Source organism: Miniopterus schreibersii, assembly GCF_964146895.1.
Source record: "Miniopterus schreibersii genome assembly, chromosome: 12".
Classification (NCBI taxonomy): Eukaryota; Metazoa; Chordata; class Mammalia; order Chiroptera; family Miniopteridae; genus Miniopterus; species Miniopterus schreibersii.
In genome coordinates, this window is record NC_138112.1 from 61,841,831 (window position 1) to 61,867,869 (window position 26,039).

Sequence of the window (26,039 nt, forward strand, 5' to 3'; positions counted from 1 at the left end):
CTCTGGGCTCCCGAGGCTAGGCTGAAAATTATCTGGTCCCACCTCTGGCCTGGAGGGGGGGGGCGCGGCGGGGGGGGGGGCGCGTGCAAAACTTTAGTGACAGTTTAAAAAAACAAAAAAACCTAACCGGCTTTGACATTCGGAGTCCGATGGGCCGCTAGCGTCCGGGTGCAGGCGGGTGGTTCGCACAGTTCTGCGCGAATCTGGCCGGCGCGCTGCGGGCCTCCCCACGTGCCTTTCCCTCTGTTTCCACCCTCTCCTCCCCGTTCCCGGTTGCTCCTGACATTAACGCACACGCGCCGCAGGGATCCGGTGCGTGGCCACTTTCCCGTCTGACTCGCTGTTTCCCGCCTCTGCAGGGCTCCGGGAAGGGCGCGAGCGTTCCCTCCACGGCGAGGAGCCCTTGGCTGGGTCAGGTTGGGAGGCTTTGGAGCGCCGCCCCCTCCCCTCCTCGCCCTGGAGCCGCTCACACCTCGGGACTGCGCCCAGCCCAGGGGACTTCCCGGCCCAGGGGCTGAGAGCGTGCAGTTGGGGGAACCTGGCTGACATCGCCCCATCTCCGGCTGTCACCTGCTCGCTGCTCCGGGCGGGGGTGACTGTGATCTCTGATTTGATGGGCTGTGATGTCCTTTACGGATGCACACCTCGGCCCCGGACGGCCACCGCAAGGAAAACGAACTTTAATGGTTCACTGGGCCCCTTCCACGGGGCTAATTATCGACTGTGCCTCGGGACAACCCTGAGTAGTGGAGCTTGGGGTCCCCAAATTTCCGATGAGCAAACAGGCTCAGGGAGGGGCGGTCACCAGGATGAAGTCACACAGCTCCGAAGCAGCAGCGCTGGCTTTGGAACCCATGCTGAAGCTAGTGCCTACAGGGACCTGGGAGGACATTTCTGACAGAGAAAATGCAAAGAACAGAGGATACCCCCGACTGTGGAATGACTCAGCTGGAAGGAGAGGAGCTAGAGAAGCCCTGGATAAACTGGGGGTGGGGGGAATCCATGGATGGAAGAGTACCTACCTCAAGGGAGACTGAGAGTGGAGTGAGAGATGAAGGGGTAAAGTAAAATGAGGGCCTGAGTGCCCTGAACCCGGGAATGCGGGTCAGAAGCCAATCTTCTGCACCTAAGATCTCTCAAAGAAAAAATATCTGGGGGGGGGGTCGCGCTTCTACCCCCAACTTCATCCCTACTAATCCTTACCCCCTTGGTATCTCTGCTCCTTGCTCTGCCTCAGTCCGACTGCCCAACCCCACATCTGGTTTCCATCGAGGCTTACCTTGAAGTGCTTGTTAATAAAGATATTCCAAAAACTGTGGCCAGGGGTGCCCAGTCCTGAACCCCTCCCCTACAGCCCATCACCCTAGCCTCTCTGGCCCTGTGAGAATCTTGTATTTATTGAGCACCTATTGTGTGGAAGCCATCCACAGGTAATCCTCCAGGCCACTTCCAATAGTCTGGAGATGCTTGCCCTGTCAAGCCCATTTTGCAGATGGGTAAACTGATACTCAAAGAAACCAATTAATTTTCTAAGCTCAGATAGCAAAAAGTGGGTGAGCCAAGCCTGCCATCATCCCAACTGGCTCCTGTCCAGCCAGTTTCTTTCAATTCTTTGATCCTGCCAAGTTCTGGATCCCCCCTATCTCACCGCTGAGCTTCTGTCTCACCAATGATTTCGGGTTCAGTCTAGAGTCTCTTCCCCCAGAAAGTCTTCCCATCTGTCCCAGTTTCCATTTGCAGCATCTGTGTCCTGGACTTTGTGGTTGTCTGGTTGCCCGGGTGGGTGTTCATCTCAATCTCAGTAGTTGGAGGTACCCCTAGGGCAGTCTCTGCTGTGTCTGGAGAGCCCCACAAATATTTGTGGAATAAAATATTAAAACCGGGGCTCTCAGACCCTGGGTCCCTTCCACTGCCCAGCAAGGCACCAGTTCCCAAGGTCTTTGGTTTCTTCTAGCCAAGGACAATGGGTTGTGCTTCCTCTCCCTCTTCATGAATCAAGCAAGAAAATTAAGAGCGCGCTGGCCTCTCCAAGGCTGCACTGCAGTGAGCTCTCTCAGAGCAGCACAGGGCTTGCCACATTGTAGGCTCTCATAAAATGTGTGTTAAATGAAAAATGGAATGAAAACACCATGTGGTCCAGGGACTCAGAGGTGCATTTTTGCCACGGAGTTCTCAGTGAGCTGGGCTACTTCGGTCCCAAGTCCCCTGTGCCCACATGCGGGCAGCAACCACTCCACCCCACCCCCAATTTCAGGTGTAGACACAGGGGAAGACTATGGGGAGTGAAACACATGGGGTGAGCTATGGGGAGGAATGACCCCAAGACAGGTATAACTACACTTAGGCAATATTCTCAGTAACCTCTGTGCTGCCTCCACTCAATGCCAAAAAAAAAAAAAAAAAAAAGCCTCATGCCAGGAAGCTTTCTTTGAGCGCTGCCTCTGACCACCTACCCACCCTGGGCTTTTATGATCTGTTTAATTACTGCCTCACTATTCAACCTTCCCCCAGCCATCCCCGGGGAATTCAAGCCCAGAGCATCGGGGTGCAGCATTTGATGTCCTCAGCCAGAATCCACCCTGGAACGCTGAGGTCCTGTGTCCTTGGAACTGGCCCCAGAGCCTTCTGCTTTTCTACATTGTACCTTAGAGTTGGACTCAGAGAGAGCGACCGTGTGCCTGCAAGTGAGGCAGTGCCTGTGGGTTTCCCTGCAACCTCGTGAGAACATTCTGGACAAGTGTTTAGCCTCAAGAAAACTGCCACGGACCCCCTCTCCCAAGTCTCTTCAAACACACCTTTCTGAGAACACTAATAAGTGTAGCTGATTATTTCTGTGTGCCTTCAGCCATCGGTTCGTCCATCGGCTGGCCCATCCATCCACCCATCCATCCGTAGCTGGAAAGGAGCCACTCCCACTCAGTTCCTCCTCCAGGGGCAGGGCACCCTTGCAGCCAGCTGGGGACTTCCAGGGTGCTGAAGGCTGGTTCTGGCCCTGGCCTCTGTGCGTTATTTCTCCTGAAGCTAAGGCACCCCTTGGTTTACTGTCTGTCTCTAATCTCCTCCCCGTGCCCTTGACCTGCCTGGCCCTTCCTTGCAATTCCGATTATTCCTCCACTGTGAGCCAGGAACGGTGGGAGTCAGCAGAGCCCTCTGCTTCAAGTCCTGCATCCCACCCCTGGCAGGCGCCTCCCTGCTGCCCCCTTCTCCCTCCCTTTCAAATCTTGAATCTCGGGCTCAGCCCTCCAGGGAGCAGCTCCCTCCTTCCATGGGCTCCCTGGGCTCTGCACACAGCCCCGGAAGGGGGAGTGGTGAAGGAGTCTTTCACCTCCTCCGGGAGGCCTTCCTTCACTACTCCAGCTACTGCTCCGTCACATCTGCCCAATTATTTTCCCTGCAGCACCCATCCTGACCCGACATTATCTCCCACATTTTGCATTTACTTCATTTAGTGTCTGTCTTCCTACTAGAATACGAGTCATGGCTGCTGTCTCTCAGGTAAGAATCCAGTGCTAGGCACACAACACCGCTCAGTAAATATCTGTTGAATGAACAACTAAAGAGTGAAGAATGAATGAACGAACGAACGAATATCAGAGGAGCACCGCCCCAGGTCTGGAGAGTAACTGCTCAGCCCCTGTGGTTCAGGGCTGGAGCTCTCCAGGCCAGGGGTATTCGATTGAGTTGGTTAAAGGCCCCGATGGGGGAGGCACAGCAGCTGCTCCTCCCTTTCAAAGGGAAGGACAGATTTGTAACTACCTTCTTTGATCTGAGCTCCCTCCACCCATGTCCCCGATTGCCCTCTGCCTACCCCCTTGGACAAACAGTGGAGCTGGGGTGGGGACACTCCACTTACCCACCTACCCGCTTACATCTCTGTGACCTCATCTGACTGCCCCAAGCCTCGACTTCCAGTGTGGGTAAAATGGGACCACACCTCCTCAGCGAGTGTGAACACTACTTGGCTTGAAGTCGCCACTCTGTAAATGCCAGGATGCAACAAAGACTGCTCAGAAATTTGGGGACACTGAAAGGACACTTCGGACAACTGCAGAGGGGGCAGGAATCTTGAGGCAGGAACCCTCCTGCCCTACAGATCCCAGTACCCAAATCTCACACTCTGGACATAACATGATATTAGCAATTATGTGTCAGACAACTGCTACAAGTCAGCTTTTGCACACTGAGATCTTTGCAGTCCTCATAGAAGTCCTATGGTGGTTACATTACCCTAATTTTACAATGATTTGAAAATCAAACCAAAAAAAAAATGGAACCACGGAGAAGCGAAACAACTGCATAGGGTCACACAGGAAGGCAGAGGACTTGGGATTCCAGCCCAAGTGGGCTGACATCGGAAGCCGCGCTGCTAACCACTGGGCGTTCTCAGAGATCTCCGCAACCAAGCGCGGTTCTCGGCGACCTCTGGGGAGCGCCGGGCTGAAAGGGTCCAGATCCTCTGGGCCTGTGGGGCGCGCAGAGAAACTCCTACCTCTCCAGGGCGGCGGGCGCCGGCACCTCGGGCGGCCAGTCGGGTCAGGCGCTTGGAGCGATCACCAGCCCCGGCCGCTCGCTCTGAGCCGCCGCGCCCGCCACAGGGCAGGGGACGGGGCCACAGGTCCCCGCCACCCGCGCCAGCCTTCCAGACACTGCTCCACCCCCCACCCCGCCCCAGGTAGGACACCTCGGCACCTTCCCGCGCTCCGCTCCAGCGCCCACGCTGCGCCCGGCCCCGCGCCCGGGTGTGGGCGGCGGGGAGGGAGACCCTGTCCCGCTGACGGTCTCCAGGGGCCACGGCGCCGCGGCGAGCGCGACGCAGGACCCGGCGGGAGCGGGCCAAAGCGCGCCCGCCTGCGCTGCGAAGCCCGCATTTGGGGGTCGTCTAGGCCCTTGAGCCCTCGGGAGGACCTCCCCGGGAAGGGGCTTGGGACTGGGTCGGGACTTGCCGAGCAGGGCCCGGAGCGCCGTGCCGCCCGCCCTCCCTCCTCGCCTCGGCCCGCACCCACGGCTGGACCCACACCCCAGTTTAGGCGCTCAGCCTTTCCCAGAGCCTAGGACCGGTCCGACCTGGCCGGGACAGGCCTAGAGGGCCCACTCTGTGCGATGCGGCCGAGGGGCTGGAGAGGAGGCCTGCGTTCAGGTCGCACCTTCGCTCGGCGGGAACAGTGCGGGCTCCCGACACGCGGGGAACCGCAGCGCTCTAGAGAGCCGCTCCCACTGTCTGTCGTGAGCGTCAGCGGCGTGCAGAGCGGGAGGGATGGAGGTTTTTAAAAATGACCAACCTCGACGCCCGCGCCCCGGGAACGCACGCCTGTGCCCTGTGGTTCAGGGATCTGCCTCCCGGCTCCGGCGGAGCCCGCGTGGGGTACTTTTGTGGGGCGGGGGGTCCCAGTCTGAAGGCGCAGGCCAGATGCGCGACAGAGCCTGGTGCGCTGCCCTGGTCTCCATTCCTCTGCAAGCGCTGGGGGCTCCCAGGGTCCGGGTCTGGCGAGCCCTGTGGAAAAAGGCTCGAGAGACAAGGTCTCCACTCTGCTGGGCGACCGCTTTGATCCTTGACCCGGAGGAAGTGGTTGGAACCAAAAGTCTTTCTCTGAGGCCCCAGACGGTGCGATACTTGAATCTCCGTTAGGGCACAGATCGTTTACATCCACAGATAATTCCCAAACACCACCAGCCAAACCTCCAGTCCCGGGTGTTTGAGCTGAAGCCCCTGTCCCTTCTTTCAAAATGTGCTTGGAAAGGTTGGCTGCCGGGGGGAAACGGAAGCCAAATTACACCTCGACGCATATGCCAGGGTCCTGAGGCACGGGCCCACCGCCCGGCAGAAATGAGGTCTCAGTTTCCCCAGGCGCTTGCTGGGAGGGAGGACCTTCCCTGTCTTAGCTCCAGGGAAGTGTGCAGCAACTTCCCACCCATTTCTCCACTGGGGAGTTGGAGGCATCAGGAACGGAGGGAAAGCAGTATTGATGGCCCAAGGGAGCTGAGAACCCCTCGCACTGTGTCTGCATGTGCCTGTCTCTGGGGAGAGGGTTCAACATTTCCAACAGGGTCTCAAAGGAGTCCTTGGTTAAACTCCACAGGTCTGGACAGAGCTGACCCCTTGGGACAAACCACGGTTCTGGTTCTCCCTAAAGTCCTCTCTGTTCCTCAGATGTGGACTTCACCCCCTTCCTCCCAGGCACCCTTTCACTCTGCAACAAAGAGGCCGACAGGTCCCACCAATAGGCAGGAGGATCTCTCCGAGTCTGTGGCACCCCTGTCTAGGAAGGGGTGCTTTTTCCATTCCACACCCAGAAAACCAAAGTGGAGCTGCGGAGAGGAGAGGAGCAGGCTCTAAGGGAGCAGGAAAGGGCTGGCTTCCTGCTGGGGATCCTAGAGCTCAGCCTCCCCCCCCCATCTCTTCTCCTCCAACCCCCAGAGCCCACTGGCACATCCATGCTCCCTCAGTGCTGGACCTCACTTGGCTCATCAGTGGGCGAACATGGCCCATAATTCTCTTCTTACCTAAAGAGTCATTTGTCCCCTTGTCCCTTCCCTCCCCCATCCCACAAGTTTATGGGCAGCCAGTGGCAATTGTGTTGATTTCCATTCCAACACCCCCTCTCCCCCCACCCCCCACTGTCCTCATGGATGGTGGGAGGGAGCTTCTGGATTCTCTCAGAGACCAAGCTGGGCTGGGGAGTCAGTGGCAGTGGGGAGGCCTATGGGCTGGAAAAGGGGGGGGAGGGGGAGGAAGCAGCAAAGTGCCCAGACAGCAATCTCATCAGTGGTCAAGAGCCCAGCTTTAGATTTCTGTTTGAATCCCAGTTCTGACACTTTTGGGGGGTATAATATGGGCAAAGTGACTCCTCCAGGGGCCTTGGTTTCCTCATCTGTAAAATGGGGACAATAATAGTAACTACTCCATAAAACAGCTGCAAGGACTAAATGAGATCTTGCTCACTTAAGGCATTTTTCAGTAACAGCAGTAATGACTTTCTTTCCATACCTGAGATGCTGCAATTTAAACATCACAGCCCAGCCTTAGAGTCAGAAATGATCAATTGGGTTCCCTCCCTTCAACGTTTGGAAAATGGGTCACATTCATTCTTCTCTCCGACCACAACTCCTCCTCGTCATGGTCCTTTCAAAGCCCTAGGAGTGAAGAAGCCAGGGGAGTTAGAAGCTCCCCAGGTCGGGTCTGCCTTTCCTATCAGTTGGTGCAGGCAGGAGATGGTGTGTGTGTGTGTTGTGTGTGTGTGTTGTGTGTGTGGGTGAGTGGGGGGTTGGTTTAGGGGAGGAGATCCCTGCTGCCCTCCAGCTCCTGGCTTCAGCCCATCTCCGACTTAAAGCAGCAGCACCTTCACATCCGTTGATTTTCTCTGTAAGCTCACCAGTACCCTGTGAAGTAGGGACTGAGCCCCTGTTTTATAGTCTGGAAAATGGAAGCCCAAAGAGGGACACCCTTTGCCCAAGGTCACACTATAAGCCAGAGGTCAGGCCTGGTATCTGCACCCCTGTAGCCACCTTATCCGGGGCCAGGCATTAGCACCCCCTGCTTGCCCCCCTGCTGCCCATCCCCCCACCCCCACCCCCATCTTTGCTTTCCTCCCTGCCAATCATAAGCCTTAGGGTGAAAGGATCAGAATGTGCACTGGGCTGTCTCCAGAGATGGGTGCTAGGGGTTAGGGAAAGGGCAGGACGGAGAAGAAGGCAAGAGAGATGTTCTTAAATAACCCTAGACAGAGGAGACAAGAGAGACAGCTACACTCAGCTCTGGCACATAGTAGGTGCTCAGTGAGTGGTGGTGGTGATTATATTTCTATTGCCCCCTGCTTTCACTAGCTGCCTCCCAGCCTTCCCAACCACCTCGGCCTGGCCAGTAGTAGCTGAGATGCCCATGAGGTGACCTGGACTTTCTCTTTTCTACCTGCCTGCTGTTCCGTCCCTCCTTGGGACCTGTAGGCACACAGCTGGCTTTGGGGCACTCCCTTGGCACACCTGCAGGCCTGCCCAGAGCATACACAGATGCAAGGAGACTGTGGACACTTCTGGAGCCCACCTGTCCACCCCGAGCAGATGGATGTGTGTGTAGGGGGTTGGGAGGTAGGGAGCTGGGGACTTGACTGGCAAATTAAGGGCGGAAGTCCGGCCCAGCAGCGTGATTCACCAACCCCTAGCCCTGGGGGAACCTATGGTGCACACCCCAGACCCAATGGAGTAAATTGACTTGGAAAACCAAAAAGGTAGCTGCTGAGATAAAACAAATTTACAGCTTCACTCCAAGCTTGGACTGCCACCAGGGACAGCGGCAAGGCCCCAGGAGCTGGGCTGCGGATGTCCCTGCAAAGTGGTGCCTCCGCTGCATATTTTGGGTGCCAGTTTAGGCCCCCCCACCACCACTTCTGCATATCTGCGCAAAGCACCCTCCCTTGGCTCTCGCCCAAGTGCTGATGGAGGCAGGTCCAGGCTGCCAACAGGAGCTGCCTCCTGAAACACCCTGGGAAATGCAAATCCTGAGGAGTTGTCTGTGGAGAAACTCTGGCTGGAGAGCTGGGCGCTGGTGTTCTCCCTGCCTCTGCACAGAGACCCTGTGGGGTCTTCCTTGGACACCCAGCATTCTCTCTCAGCCTATTCCTTCTAACTGCTCTGCCATCCCCAAGAGCGTGGAAACTCCTAGCTGCTTTCTCTAAATTGAATTTGCTTCCAGGTCCAGTTGAGTTTTTCAAGGGGTGGTTGAAAACTAGAGCCAGGCAGAGCTGCGTGCTAATCCTGACCTGCAGTCTTGTGTCCTTGGGCAAGTCTTTCTCCTTTCTGTGCCTCACTGTCCTCATGTATGAAGTGGCGGTGATTATTTGCATCTCCTGGGAAAGTTGCTAGGATCAGGGATCACGTGGGTGGGTGCTCCCTTCACTCCAGTCCTCTTGCTTATTTGGGACAATGCAGGTTTTGTGGGGCTTGGAGGAACACACAGTTCTTGCAGCCACACTGATTTTGTGTCCAGTCCCAGTCAGATTACCAGCCTCCAGGTCTCCGGAGCTCCTCATCCCCCTGGGTCCTGGGGCCACTGACCCATCCCCAAGTGCAGCCAATCCAGTCATTTCAGAATTTGCTTCCTTTAACATACTTCAGCGTCTAAATGTGGCATTTAGTACATTCTCGATGTTGTACAACTGCCATCTCTACCTAGTTCCACAGCATTTCAATACCCAAAAGGACCTATTTTCCGTTTTCAGCTCTGTTCCCAGAGCTGAGTTGTGTGCAGGCAGACAACTTAGACACAGAACTCCATGCCCTTTCAACTCCTCTTTTCAATGCTTTTAAAAAGATCTCTGTTTCCTAAATGATTTGCAAAGTTGATCTCAGAGGACTAGGGAACTCAGGAGGTGGGCGGGGGAAGGAGGAATTCGGGACCCAGGAATCAGTGTGCATGAGAGCCGGGAGTGGGGGTGATGGGCCAGGTAGCGGGAGAACCAGGCCCAGGAGAGGCTCTCTGATGGCCCTGCCCACCCAAATTCTAGGTTCAATTCTCACGTGCAGGAGTGAGGGCTCCACACACGTAACTTCACACAAGCATTCACACCGGTGGTGCTGAACCACTTCAGGAGAGCGGCTTCTCAACAATCTGCTGAGAGCTGAGGACTCTCTCCCGGAAAGATGCAGATGGGTGCTTTGTTAGCTTCCTCGGGCTGTTGGAACAAATGACCCCAAACTTGATGGCTCACAAGAATAGACATTTATTCTCTCTCAGCTCTGGAGGCCAGAAGTCTGAAATCAAGGAGTCAGCGGAGTGGGGCCAAGCTCCAGGAGGACTTTTCCCTGCCGTTCCTAGCTCCTGGTGGCTCCAGGCTTTTCCAGGGGCTTCATTACTCCCATCTCTGCCCTGGTGTTTACATGACCTTCTTCTTTGCCTCTTCCCCTCTTGTCTCTTCTTAAGGACAGGTCATCAGATTTAGGGTCCACCTGGAGAATCCAGGATTATCTCTTCTTGAGGTCCTTAGTTAAACTATAAATATTCTTTTGTTCCAAAGAAGGTCACATTCATAGGGGGTTAGAACCTGGAAATATTTGGGAGGGGGGTGCTACCATTTAACCCAGTACGAATGCATATGCCCAATTCCATATACAACTTCAGGGGCTCCCAGGCGCCTGCTCAGGCTAGGGATCTCTGATTTAATGTCACTGTCAGAAAGGTGGAGAGAACAGCATCGCTCCTGTTGCCACAGTTCTCTTTAAGAAAAGACACACCCACACATGCTTAAGAGGAGAAAATGAACCCACCGCTCTGCCCGCGTGATATCATCTACCCTTCTGAGGAGAGACATTCCAGAACAGAAGGCTAGAGACAGAAGCTGGTGGCCTTTTGACAAAGAAGCCCTTGAAAAATGCAGCATCAGCCAGAATCTAAATTTGTGAAAATGGACCAACAGGAAATTTCACCCTGTCAGGCAAACTTCATAAAGGCTCCATAGGGGCTCCATGGCTCAGGGATGCCTTTTAAGAAAATTGCAACTTTTAGTCCAACCCCAAGGGAAGTGTCGCAAAGATCTTCACGGCCCTTCATGGCTTCTCCTCCTGGGGGAGTGGGGGGCGCTGAGGGAAGAGCTAGCTCTTTTTCAGGGAAGGAGAGAGGTGTGGGGGAACAGGAGAGCGATCAGGGCTGGGGAGAGGCTATTCCCAGACCCGGGGAACAGGATGGGCCCCAAAGACAGAAGTGACAGTTTCCTCAGTTGAGTCCCTGAGTCGCCACCTGTGTCCTTCCTGCAGATTGGATTTATAGGGTGTAACATTTTAATAAAAAACACACACACCTTCCCATTTTGGTACATTAAGAGATTTCTAACAAAACACTGTAATGTTGCTATAAATTTTTCTCCCAGCACCCTCACAAGTAATAACTCAGCTTGGGCATTTTGCATTTAATGTTTATTTTGATGGCTACATTCCAGCCAGAGTGGGGGCTCAGGGTGGGGAGAGAGAGGGCAAAAATGCCTCCTCTTTCCTAGCCATTAACTGTGTGTTTTTAATAAAGTCCCCACAAATTGGGGAGCCAGTACCTGGAAAGGCAGGAGGGAAATCATGACACCTTATCAGGAAGTGCCAGTGGCCTCAGTTCTAGGAAGTAGCTGGGGTGAGGCCTTGGCTGGGTCCTGCCAATACTGGCCCCCGGAGGGCTTCTGGAATGTCTCCTTTGCCCAGGCCATGCGTCCAGCCTGAAATGCCCTTCTCTCTGCTCCCTAGCAGCTTCTGAGGCACAGCTCCAGCCTCATCTTCTGGAATTTTCCCCACACCCTGTCTCTGCTGGAGTTATGGGCTCCTCCCCTCAACAGTATTCATTCTGTCCACTGATTACCTGTAATGTAATCTTAGCCTGGAATGGGCTTAGGCAAAGAATATTCAATGAATGTATGAATAAATTGAATGAACAAGTGAACTGAGTAGAAATGACTTGAAAACTTCGTTTCACTACATCTGAGTTACCTCCTCGAAGGCAACTATTTTGGGGGTGATTATTTTCCCCTTTAAAAAAGGATCCAAGTAGCTCCAAATCACATGTTAACCAGTACACGACCCCTTTTCATTTGAAGGTGCCATATGCCAGTCGTCTTACACCCAGGACACAGGTTAAAAGAGAGGTCCATTAGGCCTTCTAGTCCATTCCTTTGCCTCCAGGTAAGCAGAAGGTGGGGTGCTACTCCAAACTGTTATGGATGTGGGGGCTGCTTCCTGGAGGCTGAGGCTATGGGTCCTGATGCCTGATGGCTGATTAAGGCTTAGCCTCCCCGGGCCTGGGCTGCGGGGCCTCCCCAGTACCCTCCTGCCACCAGCATCTGCTCCTTAGGACCTCACAGCCACCCCGGTGCTGCTGGTGGAAGCCTGGGTTCTGGGTTGCCCTGTTCCTGGGGCCTGCTCGGATCCTCAGTGGAGATAATGAATGGAAACTGTGCGTGAACTGCAGAGCGCCTCGGATATGGAAGGTGGCACTTAACATGGGGTGTGTCTCAGTGACTGCGAGTCACGTGGACAGTGATCAGGTCAGACACTGGAGCCAGAATGATTCGGGCTGGGCACCACTGGCTGTAAACTGGGAATAACTTTAGTGATGGGTCCTGGGCAGGAAGAGAGAGGATTATTTGAGAAAGTCCATGGGAAGTGCTTTGCATAAGTCAGTGCCCCCCTCACTGTCCAGGGTGGAAGAGGACCTGGCTGCACATCTGCCACTCCCTGATGTCTGGGCAGGGGTCCCCTTCTTCCCCCCACCTCTACCCCACGTCCTCCCTAGAGGGAGAACAGCTTCTTCCAAGCTGCTTTACTTCACCTTCTCTATGGTGAAAACCGTTCTTCCATCAAGAATTTGAATCCTGCCTCTGCCACTTATTCGCTGGTCGACCTCAGTGAGTTACCCACCTTCTCTGAGCCTCTGTTTTCGTATGTGATAAATGAGGATAATGCTGGCCTTGATACATTGCTGCAAGGACTGAAGGAAATAATGGGAAGGCCTGGTACCTAGCAGGCACTTGATAAATGTACTTTGCTTCCTCCCTTTCCTCCAGGAGGCGACAAGCAGATACTGTATCTGCTACCCCAGGAGCCTTTCCTGGGACCTACACCCAGGCAGTGCCTAATAGCTGCTGTGGATGGGTGGACTGGCAGGAAAGCCACACTGCCCATACTGGGGAGCTCTCAGAGAGACCACCTCTCTCCTCCTGGCTCTGGGAATCATATGTACTTTTTCCTTTTACAAACTCTCAGCCTGGCCCATGGCATTTTAAAGCTGAGATTAAACAGTTCCAGGGCAAAGCCAGGGATCAGGGCTGATCTTGGCTCTTTCCAAAGTGTTTCTGAGCCTTTTAGGCAGGTTCCCAGCCCCCACCCTACAGCCTCTCTAGCTTTAATGGGTGCTGAGCACTTTACACCCCGCAAAACCCCTGAAACCCGAGGCAAATGGTCCTGGTCTCTGATGTGCCGGCCTGGCCGGCAGCAGGGCGCTGGCACTCAGCCTTCGCTTGAGGAAATGAAAGCCTGATGGGGGCTGGAGAAGGAGGTGGTGCAGGAGCTTCCAGAAACAGCATGGCAGCTGAGCCAGCCAGGCCTTTTCTCAAGCTGGGCCATCCCCCAGACATCTCTCCCTCTCCCTTCCCAAAGACCTGCTCCTGCTCCGTCAGCTCCCAGAAACCCCTCCTGGTCAAGGTGTGTATCTGACCTATAGTAACAATAACCAACAATTAGCATGACTTATTGAGCACCTATTATGAGCCGGGCCCTGTTCTTGGCTTGTTCCTTAGATTCTCTCTTCTCGGCTACCCAGTCCAAGTTGGCTTCCTCCCCAGGGACTCATGTCACTTACCTTGCTCTAATTTTTCAGAGCACTCATCATTAGCTATAATGTCTGGTTTATTTATTTGCGTACTTGTCTACTATCTGTCTCCCCATTATAATGCCAGGACTCTTGTATGTTTCTTCATGCTCCATCTCCAGGGCCTGAAGAAGTGCTTGGCACAGAACACATGCTCAGCAAATATTTAATTTTTTATCTGAACAAATGGATAATTTTCAGAGCAATCTTATAGGAGGATACTATGATAATCCCCATTTTACAGATGAGAAAACTGATGCAGAGAAAAAACCAGGAGCCTTGACGAAGGGCACACCTTCAGAAAGGGCAGCCCTGGGATTCCAGCCCCAGAATGCTGGACTGAAATCTGTGCAGTTCTCCTACTCCACACCACCTTCCCTTACTCACTTGGCTCCCCTTAAGGTGAATATCATGTTGGAAATAGTCCTTGTAAAAAATGAAGACTTGTGGCTCTTACGTTTGAAGGAACGTTTCCCAAATAACTGTGTTCAGATTCCTACAACATCTTGTTTTCTTTCGTTTTCACAAAAATCAGTCAAGTTGTTATCATTATATGCTATTTTATGATGAAGAAATCAAAGCTCAGAGAGGTTGAGCACTTGCCTAAAGACACACAGCAGGGATGTGGCAGAGCTGGCATTTGAATCTGGATCTGGCTGGAAAGGCTGTATACATCTTGCCTCTTAGGCACGTGGCCTCTCAGGGAATCTGAGTGACTCCTCTGGGCTCACACAGCCAGGAAGTAGCAAAGCAGAAACTGGGCTAGGAAGTCCTGGGGTGCCATGCCCCGGCCACTCCCCAGCTCAGTGCTGCAGCCTGGAAGCCAGGTGGGCAGAAAGAAGGCACGAGGGCTCTGACTGAATACGTGGTGTGGATACCTTGAGGGCCAGAAATTGCCAAAGGGTGATGGACCCTTTATCAAGGAATCTCACAAGATCATGTGTGTGTGTGTTTACCTGCGTGTGTGTAAAATACTAAGGCCTGCCTCTCACCCCTGCTGCACCCGGCTCTACCATGAATCCGAGTAATTGTGGAGGGAGAACTAGGGGCTGAGAAGCCAGAAAACCTGGCCTTGTTTACATGGGAAAGGCTGCGGAGACATGGGAAGTAGGAAAAAGTACAGGAAGGGTGAAGGTGCCGGAGGGGTTAGGAGAGTGAGGTTTTGAGGATCTAGAGTCAGAGAGAAGGGAGACTTGGAGGAAAGCTGGTCTAGCAGCCGGGGAAGCAGAGGGGAGAGCGAGAGTCTTTAAGGAGTTTTCAGTGTTACGTGTTGAATATAATCTCCCTCCCTTATGAGTCTGCAGTAAACATTTTAAGGGAATTTCAAGTTACTTCTTGATGCTGACTGATGCTTCTTGAATTGAAGCTCTGTGTCTAGAGAGCTATGAGCTGCTTTCGCTTTTGAGTGTTAATGTGTCTACGCATGTGTGTTCTCTACATATGAGCACAAATTTGCACATGTGTGTGTTCACGTGCATGTAGGAGACCCCGTTAAAGGCACAGATGTGCCCTTGGCAGTGGGCATCACAATTGCCACTTGCAGGCGAGGACACCAAGATCCATAGTGTTCAGCTCATGAGTGGAAGCTGGCAGGCTGGACTCAATGCCTCTGTGTCCTGGTCCTGTCTGGGCCTCAGACTGCAGTCCTATGTTGATGATGAAGCTATTTGTCAAGTGCCTTAAACATAAATCACCCCCCAGCTTACATCACTAAATGCACTTGTTAAACTTTGTTTCTGGCTGATGGATGAGCACTGTTCTGAAACCCACATCCAAGACCAGTGTTCAGGGCCTCGGAGCAAACAGGTCTTATCACAGCCGCCTGCAGGGGCAGGTATAACAGGACCTCGAGCCTTGCTCCTTCCTGCCTTTTCTCTATGCTCTTCCCTCCCATATCTTGTTCTACTTCTAGGACTCTCCCTCTCTCCCAAATTCTCTCTCCACACCCCCCTTTCAACCTGGCTGCCCCCTCTTCTGCCTCTCCCCCAGGACAGCCTCTGGAGCCAGAGCCTCGGCCAGGATGAAAGCTGCGGCCGGCCGGGCCCATAAATCAGGGGCCGGTGCCCCTTAACCTTCTCCATTAACCTCTCGCACTGGCAGGCATTAGGTGTTACACTTGGCTGCCATAAATTACTTGCCCATGAATTTATGAGCGCTCACCCCTAGAGGCCGGATTCCCTGTCCTCTCCCACTTTCCCTCAGGGCCTTCCCCAGATCAAGGCCGGCTGTGCCCGGTCCTGGCCCCGGACTCCCCATTTGGTGCTCTGCACCCGACCCCTTGTCACAGACACAGGCCAGAAGGCAGGAGGGACTGAGGGGAAGGGCAGGGTGTGTGTGCAAGTAACCCCTTAACTCCACGTCCCAGAATTTCCCTCCCCAGGGGCCACTGCCTGCAGCTTCCACACATTTGCCTCGGAAGGTGCCCTGATCTTGAGTAATAATAAGACCCACCATCATCTATTGCATTTCTGCTGTGTGCCAGACACTCATACGCTCACTGCCTCTAATTCTTTTAGCAACTCAGGGAGGGACGACTTCTCACCCCATTTCACAGGCGAGGAGAGGTGATTGTGAAGAGGCTCCCAGGCTGACAGTGACAGCCACAATCGTTCCGCTTGCCTTTCTTCTGTGACAGGGAGGAGGCCACTATACAGAGGAGGAAGCCAAAGCCCAGGAGGTCAGCTGACCTGCCCAGCCACACAGCTTATTAGTCTATAAGGGGCAGGGCTGGGAACCACCACGTGAGAGTTAGTGGGTCACAGCATATCCTACTCTACGTGAGTCCAGTTCTGCACAATCACATCTATGGAAACCATGACAACTAGACCAGAGGCTCTGTCTCACTCCCCATCCCACTGCCAGTCAGTTTGCAATAGTAACAGCCATTCTGTGGCAGTGATGACGATGAAGATGACAATGACAGACACATACGGGATGTCACCATGCCCCTGCTACTATGCCAGGTGTTTTACGTGCAGAAACTCATGAATGTTCATGACTGTATGAGGTAGATACTATTGTTAAGCCTATTTTACAAAAGAGGGAACTGAGGCAGAGAGGTCAATTAATTTGTTGATCACCCAGCGAGTCAGGGCCCGCCCAGGAGTCAGACCCAGCAGGTAGCCTTTAGAACACTCACTCCTCAGGCATCACCTGAGATACTAATGACAATGAGGTGATGTCACAGGTACTTAGGGCAGCAGGAGCTGAGGAGGCACCTCCAGTGGCCAATGGCTGCCAGTCTACTGGCACCTTCCAGGGGGGTGGGGCAGGAAAGCTACCCACACGATGAGGCTGCCTGGTGTCCAGGCTTCCCCTCTCCCTAGCGGGCACCAGGGGCCGGAGCCTCAGGCTTTCCCCGGATGAACCCAGGTCCACGGGAGCTGCCCGACACTGGACGCTGCTTCAGAGCTGCCCCCCTGACTCCTGAAGCCGTGGGGTTCCGCTGCAGCTTTCTGAATGCTGGTGCAAGGCCAGGAGAGCAAGTGGCTGCGATGACAGGGAGCAGCTGACAGCGGGCAGGGAAGGGTGGGGGCAGAGAGTGCTGAGGCATCTACAAGCCAGGGAACAGCAGAGGTTGCCAGCCAACATCAGGAGCTGGGAGAGGCAAAGGAGTTTTCCTTCCTTAGAGACTCTGAAGAGAGAGTGGCTCTGTGACACCTTGATTTTGGACTCCTGGCCTCCAGAACTGGGAGAAAATAGGTTTCTGTGGTTTTAAGTCTCCCAGCGGGTGGTACTTGGTTATGGCAGCCCCGGGAAACTAACACATGAGATTCATCACTTATGGGCTGGACGACCTGTGCCGGTCACTAGCCTCTCCCAGCCTCTGTGAGCATCCCTACAGCGAGGGGCATCTGTGGTTCACGGGGTGTTTTGAGGATTAAGTGAAATGATGTACACAAGCCCGGAGCGGGTCAGTACACAGCAGAGGAACCTGACATCAATGTCTAAATACAGCAGCTCTTCAGAGCCGGGCTCCCACTTGCTTACAGAGGGACTGACAGCCCTCTGTTATTTTTTATGCTTAATTTTGGAAATTCCGAGGTAACAATTAGGCAAAGCTATCATATTTATGTAATCTTTATTAAAAGTATCACAAGTTGTGTATTCAGCATTTTGAAGAAAAAGGAAAAGAGCAGTCCTATTTTTCCCTCTGCACACACAGATTACATGTTTGTAGCCAACTGAATGAACAGTTAGTTTATACCAGATGCCAGCTGACTGCCTGATGCCAACGGGAAATAAAGTTATGTATGTATATACGCTCATATAAACTGATCTCTAACCTTGTATATAAAGCCATATGTGTCTATCTAGTTATGCATATTGGACACATATCTATTCATAGCAGATGCGGACATATACATCTCTCCAACAATTCCATCCAGCAAATATTTACTTAGTGCTCCCTCTCTGCAGGGCGTGTGTATGTGTGTGTGCAGTTAGAGAGGGATATGCGTTTGTATGTAAATAATACACACACATAGCTGATTATACCAGAAGCCAACCAAATACTGGATGCAGGGAGTGGGAGCATCGCTGTTGGAAAGCAAAGTATACTCCAAATTCCCTGGTTGGGAAATGCTGCCAAAGCCTGGAGGTAAACACTAGCACCCAGATGAGAGCGGAGGCAGCACAGAGCACGGTGGGTGTGGGAGGGAAGGACTGGGGTCCCCTTTAGTGTGAGCTGCGTCAGATTCGGGGCTACCAGCCCCTTCAGGTCAGCTGCACCCAGGCTGCCACTGTCTCATCTTGCTGGGGACATGGGATAAAACACCTTTTGGGAAAAGTAACCTCTGGGGGCCTGGCTAGCTGTTCCTGCCTCCCCCGATGAACATCGCATGATGCAGGAGCACCAATGCTCCCTGGCCAGGGCCTCCACTTCCCTGGGCCTCCTCCCTTATGGCACTTGTCTCCATGAAGCCGCCATGCCAGGAAAGCCTGGGTCAGAGATTGCTGGAAGCCCCTGGGCTCTCATCCTTCCTCTCTCTCTCTTTTAAAAAAAATATGTTTTTATTTATTTTAGAGAGAGAGGAAAGGAGAGGGAGAGAGAGATAGAAACATCGATGAGAGAGAAATATCTATCACCTGCCTCTTGCACGCCCCCTACTGGAGATGAAGCCCACAGCCTGGGCATGTGCCCTGACAGGGAATTGAACCAGCATCCTCTTGGTGCATGGGACAAAGCTCAGTCCACTAAGCCACACCGGCAGGGCTCATCCTTCCTCTCTTAACTGAAGTGATTCATTCTTCCTATGTCTTCCTTACTAGACTTGGAAGGAGGCTATTGGGTCTTGTTGGCTGCCCTGCCCCCAGAGCCCAGTACAGAGCCTGCCCCCTAGGAGGCCCTTGATAAAATGCTGGGAACACAGAGGTTTAGAGAGGTGTAGGGGCTTGTCCAAGGACAGCAGGGCAGTGGAGTGGGGCTTGTGTGCCCATACGCCCTACTCAGCAGACTCATGCTAAAGAAATGCAGGAGCTCTTTGCCTCCTTGGACCCCACTTGGTGTCATGGTCTCACCCCACCCACCTGCACATGAGCTCCAGGGGGCGGGCCCTTGTCTGGCTTGTTCACACCTAAATTCCCAGGAACCAGCGCACCAAGTCCACTAACTTGTATCCAGTAGTTGCTCAACAGGTGTTTGTTGAACGAATGAATGACTTAGGGGCCTGGTACAGAGCTCTGGGCCTTAGAGACTGCAAGGACACAGAAGGACAGTGTTTTTGTCCCGGTGGACAGGGAATTGTTCCGTTGAGGCCCTGGGAGCCCATACTGCGTCTTGGGGGAGAGGCAGGATGGGCAATCGAAAGGGGCAGGAGTCAGCTGCAGGGATGACTGAAAATGAGTGGGACTTGCCTGTGGCAAAGGGGCTCCAGTCGAGGGCACTTCCTATAATAACTAAACATTTCTGAAAGGACTAAAGCTAAGCACAGTAACTGAGTCTCTGTGCAGGAGGACGGCACAGGGGTGGGGATTATTTCCAGGTGAGGTTGGGGATGGGGAGGGAAGGCAATAGTCTTTCTTTAAGCCCTGTGAAGACTGATCACTAGGGACTGAACATATTTTGTCCTATTACAGGGAGATAGCTACAATCACCTCCATTTAATAGATGAGGAAACTGAGGTTCAGAGAGGTAAAGCAACTTGCCGAAGGTCACACAGCCAAGATGAGGCTATGTTAGTGTGACTCAGCTCCCACACTGGGCCTTAGGGAAACCCACACTGGGCCTTAGGGAAACCCACTGCTGGTCTTGCTACTGAATCTGGCATAATGCTTATTGCCTGCTTTGCCCCTTCCCCTTTTTTTCATTTTCTGTGAGGATTTTTGCTTTTTCTCCCCAGCAAAAAGGATACATTTGGGGTATTCAAACTTTGGGGATTTTTTCCCTCTAGTATGCCATCTAGGGAGGACATTGGTTTTGGCCTCTCCATCAGAGACAAGGGTTACATGAGAGACATGCACTTCTGGCAATGAACCCCCCACCCCCCACCAGCCCACCTCCCCCGTCCTCGTAGGAGAGTTCCCTGATGCTGGGATGAGTGCGAGGGGCAGTGTCTATGGGTGGCCTCTAGTCCCTGTCTGCTGGCACAAAAGCAAATGTTTGCAAAGGTAGGTGCTAGATAAATGGATAAAGGCATTTCAATTGGATCCCTCATCACTAATAACACACACCTGTGGACTGACACGCACAGGCCTGGACAGGTGGACGGAGCCTGTGCCAGTGGGGTGGGATGTGGCTGTCCCCGGGGGGTGGCTCTTGGAGTTGACCCTGGTGTGCCCCACCCTGCAACCCGAATCCTAGCTTAGGGCAAACAGCATGATTTAGTTATTATAGGAAGCGTCTTTGACTGGAGACCCTTTGTTACAACCAAATTCCACTAAGCCTGGGAGCTAAGTAACTTCCCGTGTAAATAAGTAGCTGGGTGCCTTTGGGCAAGTTACTCCAGCTCTCTCTTCCTCAGTGTTCTCATCTGTTAAATGGGATAGTAGTACCCCCCCTCCTATACTGACTGTAACCTTTTTGATAAAGCTCTCAGTGCAGAGCCTGGCACCTCGTAAACTCTGAATAAGTGTTAACCAGTAAGACAACATTTAGCATCGTCAACAGAGCCGCCGTGAAGGGTGCTGGAGGTGCTGATGAGCAGAAGTGTGTGAGAGTGTGAGGGGGGGGTGTGACCTCCGCATCTGCTTTGGGGATCCAAGGCCTAAGGCAGTCTCTGGAGACACGGACATAGTCCCCTGTTTTGCTGAGCCCTCTGGCATGGAGACTATTCTTTCCACATAGGCTGCCTCCTGCCATCTCTGTCATTTGGGCTGGCCGCCTGTCCCTGCCCTGGCAAGGGCAAAGAGGAGGCCCAGCCAGGGGGCCCTGCCCACAGGCAGCCTGCCCTGAGCAGGCCAAGGACTCTCTGTCCTGGGAGGGAAGCAGCCCTGGGTTGCAGCTGCTCCTCCTGGGAGGGGCAGGAGGAGCCCCTTGGTGCCCTCTCAGCCCAGGGGTCAGTGCCCCCGAGGGGCACAACCCCAAGATCCTCCTTAGAGCTGTCTTCTCCTCCTGTTCGTCCCAGAGACCTGAGAAAATGAGCCAAGTTCTCGGGAAATGGGGCTCCAGCTGGGGGCCTGGTCCCCTTGACCCCAATTACTTCGGGGTGGGGGTCTGTCCTCTTGAAGATTCTCTCCCCTTCCCTCCCTCCCACCCAGGCCACGGCCAGTTTTCCAGATTTCCCCCTTTCCCACACTCCTTCCTGCTTTCTCCCTCACACACCCAGTTCTTCTTAAAGGGGCTCTAAGAACGAATTTCCTATGAACAGAACAATGCCCTATTAATCTTACGAGGGATTTGAACTTGGCAACATTTCAGCCTTTGATTTAAATATCATTTTGGTAATGGGGAGAAAAAAGAAGGCTGACTTTTGGACAACGCTGACTTTCCAATGCCTCCTGAGCACGAGACGATTTCGAATATAAAATTAAATCCCCCTCCCTCCCCCCTCCCTCGCTCACACAAAAGCTCACTTCCCACATACTTCATGGGGATATTTCAAGTTAAAGTTTTGTTTACCTTATAGAAAAGTTAATTAGTTCCTTTTGATCTCACAGGGAAAACCACACAGGAAATTTTCCTTCACAAAGTGTACACATGAAGGCACGCTCTACCCTCCTAAGCAGAGATATTCATTAAAACAATTCGTTGCGATTTTTAATTTAAAGAAAACATTTTACGTTTTCCCTATTTATTATTAAGAAAGTCCTTGTCCCCGGGGCAGAGCGAGAAGGGGTGGCCGCGGCGTTTGCACTGTGCTAGCAGCCAGCGCCGGGCCCTCTAATCTGCCTCCAGCTTGTATTTCTCTGGATAACAAGAGGCTTCTGCAGAGAGGCAGACCTTCACACATGCCAGGTTTCAGTGGCCAAAATATTAAAAATCCGGCGTTTTGAAGATCGAGACTGTATGGTTTAAATAAAGATATTTAAGTTCTGAAACATAAATATTCAGGATCCCGAAAAGAACATACCATTGCATTAAAACCTGAAACAGGCAGCGGATGAATTGAGGGGAGAAGATGTTTACTTTTTTGAGGTTTATCTAATGAAATATAATAAATAGTACATCGTGCTCTTTTTTTTAATAACCCCCAGAGATATGTAAGCGGTACCTGGATTTGTACAAGAAGCTGCCTAGCCAACGTCTAGAAAGAGAAACGCTTGGATTTTCAAAATGCGATTTTCAATCTTAAGCACATTTTCCACATCTTGTGTCGTTACGGGATGAGCGACGCCGAGGACCCTGCGAGTTGTGGGATTCATTTCCAGCACAGACCAAGCGAAAAAGCAATAGCACGGCTTCCCCGAGGTTGAAAGTACAGATTTAAAGCTATGGCTGAGGGAGCAGCCAAAGCTGTGGTCCCGATTACGGCAAGAAAAAAAAGCTTATATGTAGATATGGCCCGGACAAAAAGCCCGTGGAAGAAATGTTTTCACGAAAGAAAAACCACAAAAACATAACAGCTCGGCAGAGTGGCGTTGACATCAGTATGTAATTTTGAGGATATTTTGGGGTGTGTATTCTTTTCCTGCCCCTGACACAAATATTTGGAGATTGGGACTGTCATTGTTGATAGAAATTAAATTGATGCCGCATTCAAAAGATATAAAAACCATGTTAACATATGGGGAGGCTTTGATGGTGTTCTGTACAGCGAAAGTATAAGAATCTGATGACATTTTATTGTCACCAATTTTGTGTTTTAATCGGCACCAACCACTGCCTTTAGAAACAGAACTCTTCATATAGATTTCTTTTTTAAAATATAGATTTCTTCATCAAAAATTTTCGCCTAAAGATAACTTTTTAGTTTAAATATACCCTAGTCTCCTCTTTTTTATTTTTAATGTTGAAGTTGTGTGACTGTCCATTTGTGAAGTTAGAAAAGAAGGCGTATATTTTGGAGAGGGGTTTAAAATTGCTGGCTGTAGAAGCAGATTCCTGCAAACGAACAGCCACAGGGAAGCCAGTTATTAATACAAGTTTCCAAAGTCTTTCTTTTCAAAAGCAGAGTCCAAAAACCTTTTAAAAATTGTCTTTCTATAACACAATTATTTTCGTATTCTAAGATACCTTTAATATTGTCTTCTAAAAATATTTATGCTTTTTAGAGTTGGAAATATTTTCTGTTTTTTTCTTTTTTCCTTGAGGAAAATAGTTTAATGTAAAGTTCAAGAAGGAGAGAGACTCCTTTAACAAAATCGATGAAAAATAGAAGCTTCAAATGGATACACAGTTCCCTCTGGATTTGCCAAATAACAACTAAAAAATCAAATACTTCCCATAAGACCATCGATGGGATTCCTCCCAAATAAATATGCATCTATTTTTATTTTCATCAAAACAAATCATCTTCGCTGGTTAGGCGTTCTGGAGGCTGGGGGCCCTCACTTCCCTAGGGCTCTCCGTTGGGAACCTTGAGATTTCATTAGACATATACATAACATTTTCCTTCCCATGAATTCCCACAGAGCTGACACTCTTTCTCCAGGGGGGCTGTGGGCTGGGGTAGAGTTGGGACCCAGGATCGACACTCAGCTGGCCTGAATGCAAGAGGGAAAGGGGTCAAAGAGCTGCGAGAAAGACAGGATCCAAGAGGAGAAAACGTTGGCAGACCGAGAAAAAGAGCAAGACAAGTAAATATTTTTCTAGCACACTTCCAAGTTAAAACCAAAGAAGCCGCCCCGTTAAAGAAAGGAAAAAACAAAATGCGTCCCTACCTTTCTCAGATGCAAAGTAATGGGGGAACTTGTTTCCAGAGTGGTTATGACCTACACAGAGCTTCTTACCTTAAATCTATACATTTTGAACAAAAACAGCTTGGAGCAATTCTCGCCAAACAACCCCAAATGTTAACCATTCCATCTCAAGATCAGGTTTCTCCTTCAGCCTAACGGTGATATCAGTTGGGTTTTTTCTTTTCTTTCTTTCTCTCTCTCTTTTTTAAAAAAATATGTATTCTTATGTTTCCAATCCTCAAAAGTCCTTTTTTTCATCTTTGTTAACGCTCCTTCTGGCCGCTGGATGGGAGGGGAGTCGTCAGGAGCCCTTCTTTTCAGGACAATTAGCCTCCCACTTGATCATTTTAAGACGGAATGATTTGTTATGGTCACTGGGCCGGGGCTTCCCCCCTCCTCTAATATTGTTGCAGATACGTAAAGTTTACTGCTTGCTGTAAATATGTCAGCTTTGCCAGGGAGTTTGCTAATAAAGAACTCAGAGGTATTATTGATGGAAAAGATAATGTTTTCAATAAGACTTGGCCGGGCTGAAGTCCGAGACATTCCACACCCAGCAGAGCTCGGGCGTTTGAAACGCCGACCCGTGGGCCGGGTGCAGCGCTGGGCCTGCCGGCCACGGGCCGGCCAGCTGCCCATTTCTCCGCGGCCACTGGGGCTGTTTTTCAGCCCTGTTTTAAATGCCTAACTGGTTTCAAGAGCTCCGTCCTTTTTAAATGACCTTCTTGACCATCAGTAATAGCCGAGCTTATCAGAGAATCACCAGAGGCCGTTTTCCCAGCCCCAGCCCTTCTGCATTTACGAGCTCACCCTGCTGATAGGGGAGGGAGAGAAGTCCAACTTTTACATCTGAATCTCACTTTTTTTTTTGTTTTAAATGACAACTTCTGAATGGAAATTGGATTCATCTCCCCTGTCTGTGCATTTACGGGTTATTCTTCTGCTTTCTTCCCTGACAACGAATAACAGAAGTTGCAGAAGTTTGGTGTCCATCCACCATGTGGCCCTGGCCTCACGATCACAGTGGCTCCTCTTGGTTTTTGTCACATCACCCACACGACAGTTTCATCTGGTGCTAATGTGGCCGTGACATGGGTTGGCCCTCAGATTCCTTGCTCATTACCATGAATCAATTGCATCATTATGAGTTGCGTGTGCATTTTAGAGCCGACCCAAGCCTGGCGCAATGTTAAAGTGCGTTTTTCATTCACGCTCAGCAACAAAACTCACATCTGCTGTGAAGATTAACAGCAAGGCCAAGGCGACATCCTTTGTTTGCCTAGCCCAGAAATCTGCAACCCTAAATTACAGGTTGGTAAGCAATGTCCAGATAGCATTCATTTTTCCACATAATTCTTATTACTATTTATGGGCCACCACAAGCACCCCCAGCAAACTGACGCTGGTGAGAGAGAGGAGAGACCAGACAAAGCTGTGGGAGAGTACTATCTAGGCTTCCAAGGAGCCTGGGGTGGGGGGTGGGTCCCTCTGTTTGACTGGGGGGATTTGAGTTTTAAATTGCATTTAGTCAAAATGGAGACTTGCTATTCTAATTTGGAAGAATGTGAAGTATTTGCTGGCTGAGCGTGGATGGTGGGGGTGGGGGCCCAGGGGTGTTAGTGCTGCGTGCCTTCGGGAACTGAGGACTGTGTTTTCCTGGGACTCCTTCACCAGTTGGGGCTCCATTGGGAGCATTCTGAGTTCCAGAACCTTCCTTGGGAGGCCTGTCTCCTGTCAGTCGACGTGGACCTCCGTCTTCTGGGCACATGAAGAGGGTTTTTAATTGGGGGTTTCCAGTGATCAAAGTCTTTCTTGAGGACGGGGACCACGTTTTAGGTAAAAAACCTTTCCTGAGCTGTCACAATAGTTCCAGGAGATGGGGCCTGGTGCCTGAGACTGGAGGCCCCAGCCCTGACCCCTCTCTCCCAGCGAGGCTGGGGAGACATGTCTGAAGTGGGGTCAGCTCACGTTTTGATGTCTGATTGCCAGAAATCCCCAGTGCAGATCAGGAACAGGGGAAGAGTTTGGTTCCAAGTAGTGACAAGAGGAGGGAGACAGGGTCCGTGGTACTGGCTTCTTTTGCAGCAGACAGCTGGGCCTGGATTCTGACTTGGTCTCCCCTCCTTGGGAGGTGGGGGCACTCTTGCCCCAGGAAAGGTCTCTATTGTGAGGCCTTCCTGGGTCACTCCAAGGCATGTTAAAAATAAACATCATTTAGAATATGCTGCTTGTGGTCCACCTTAATCTGTGGTTGCAGGGGCTCAGGAGAGGCTGAGAGTAAGGAGCTGCTCCTTGGGTTTGGAGCTGGGGTGCTGGGCTCTATCAGTGGCCCCCTGGACACATTTCGGGAACTCTCCGCCCTTGGAAATCTCTGTTCCCATCCTGGAAGTTCTGGGCCCCTTCGTCGTAGGGAGTTTCAGGGGCAGCA

The 26,039-nt window shown here is 51.8% G+C and overlaps 1 protein-coding gene across 4 annotated transcripts in view; it reads right to left on the reverse strand.

Moving 5' to 3' along the window:
* The window catches only part of ALX4 (ALX homeobox 4), a 62,752-nt gene extending 38,885 nt beyond the window's left edge, over positions 1 to 23,867 (reverse strand). The window contains exons 1-2 of one of the 4 annotated variants that reach the window (XM_081154705.1): positions 23,663 to 23,695; positions 6,986 to 7,131 (exon numbers count right to left, since the gene is read on the reverse strand). In XM_081154705.1, coding sequence (XP_081010831.1) covers positions 6,986 to 7,008 — 23 coding nt within the window. In that variant the 5' untranslated portion in view covers positions 7,009 to 7,131; positions 23,663 to 23,695. The other 3 variants (XM_081154704.1, XM_081154703.1, XM_081154701.1) reach the window with 3 other exon arrangements.
* Positions 23,868 to 26,039: the final 2,172 nt, after the last annotated feature.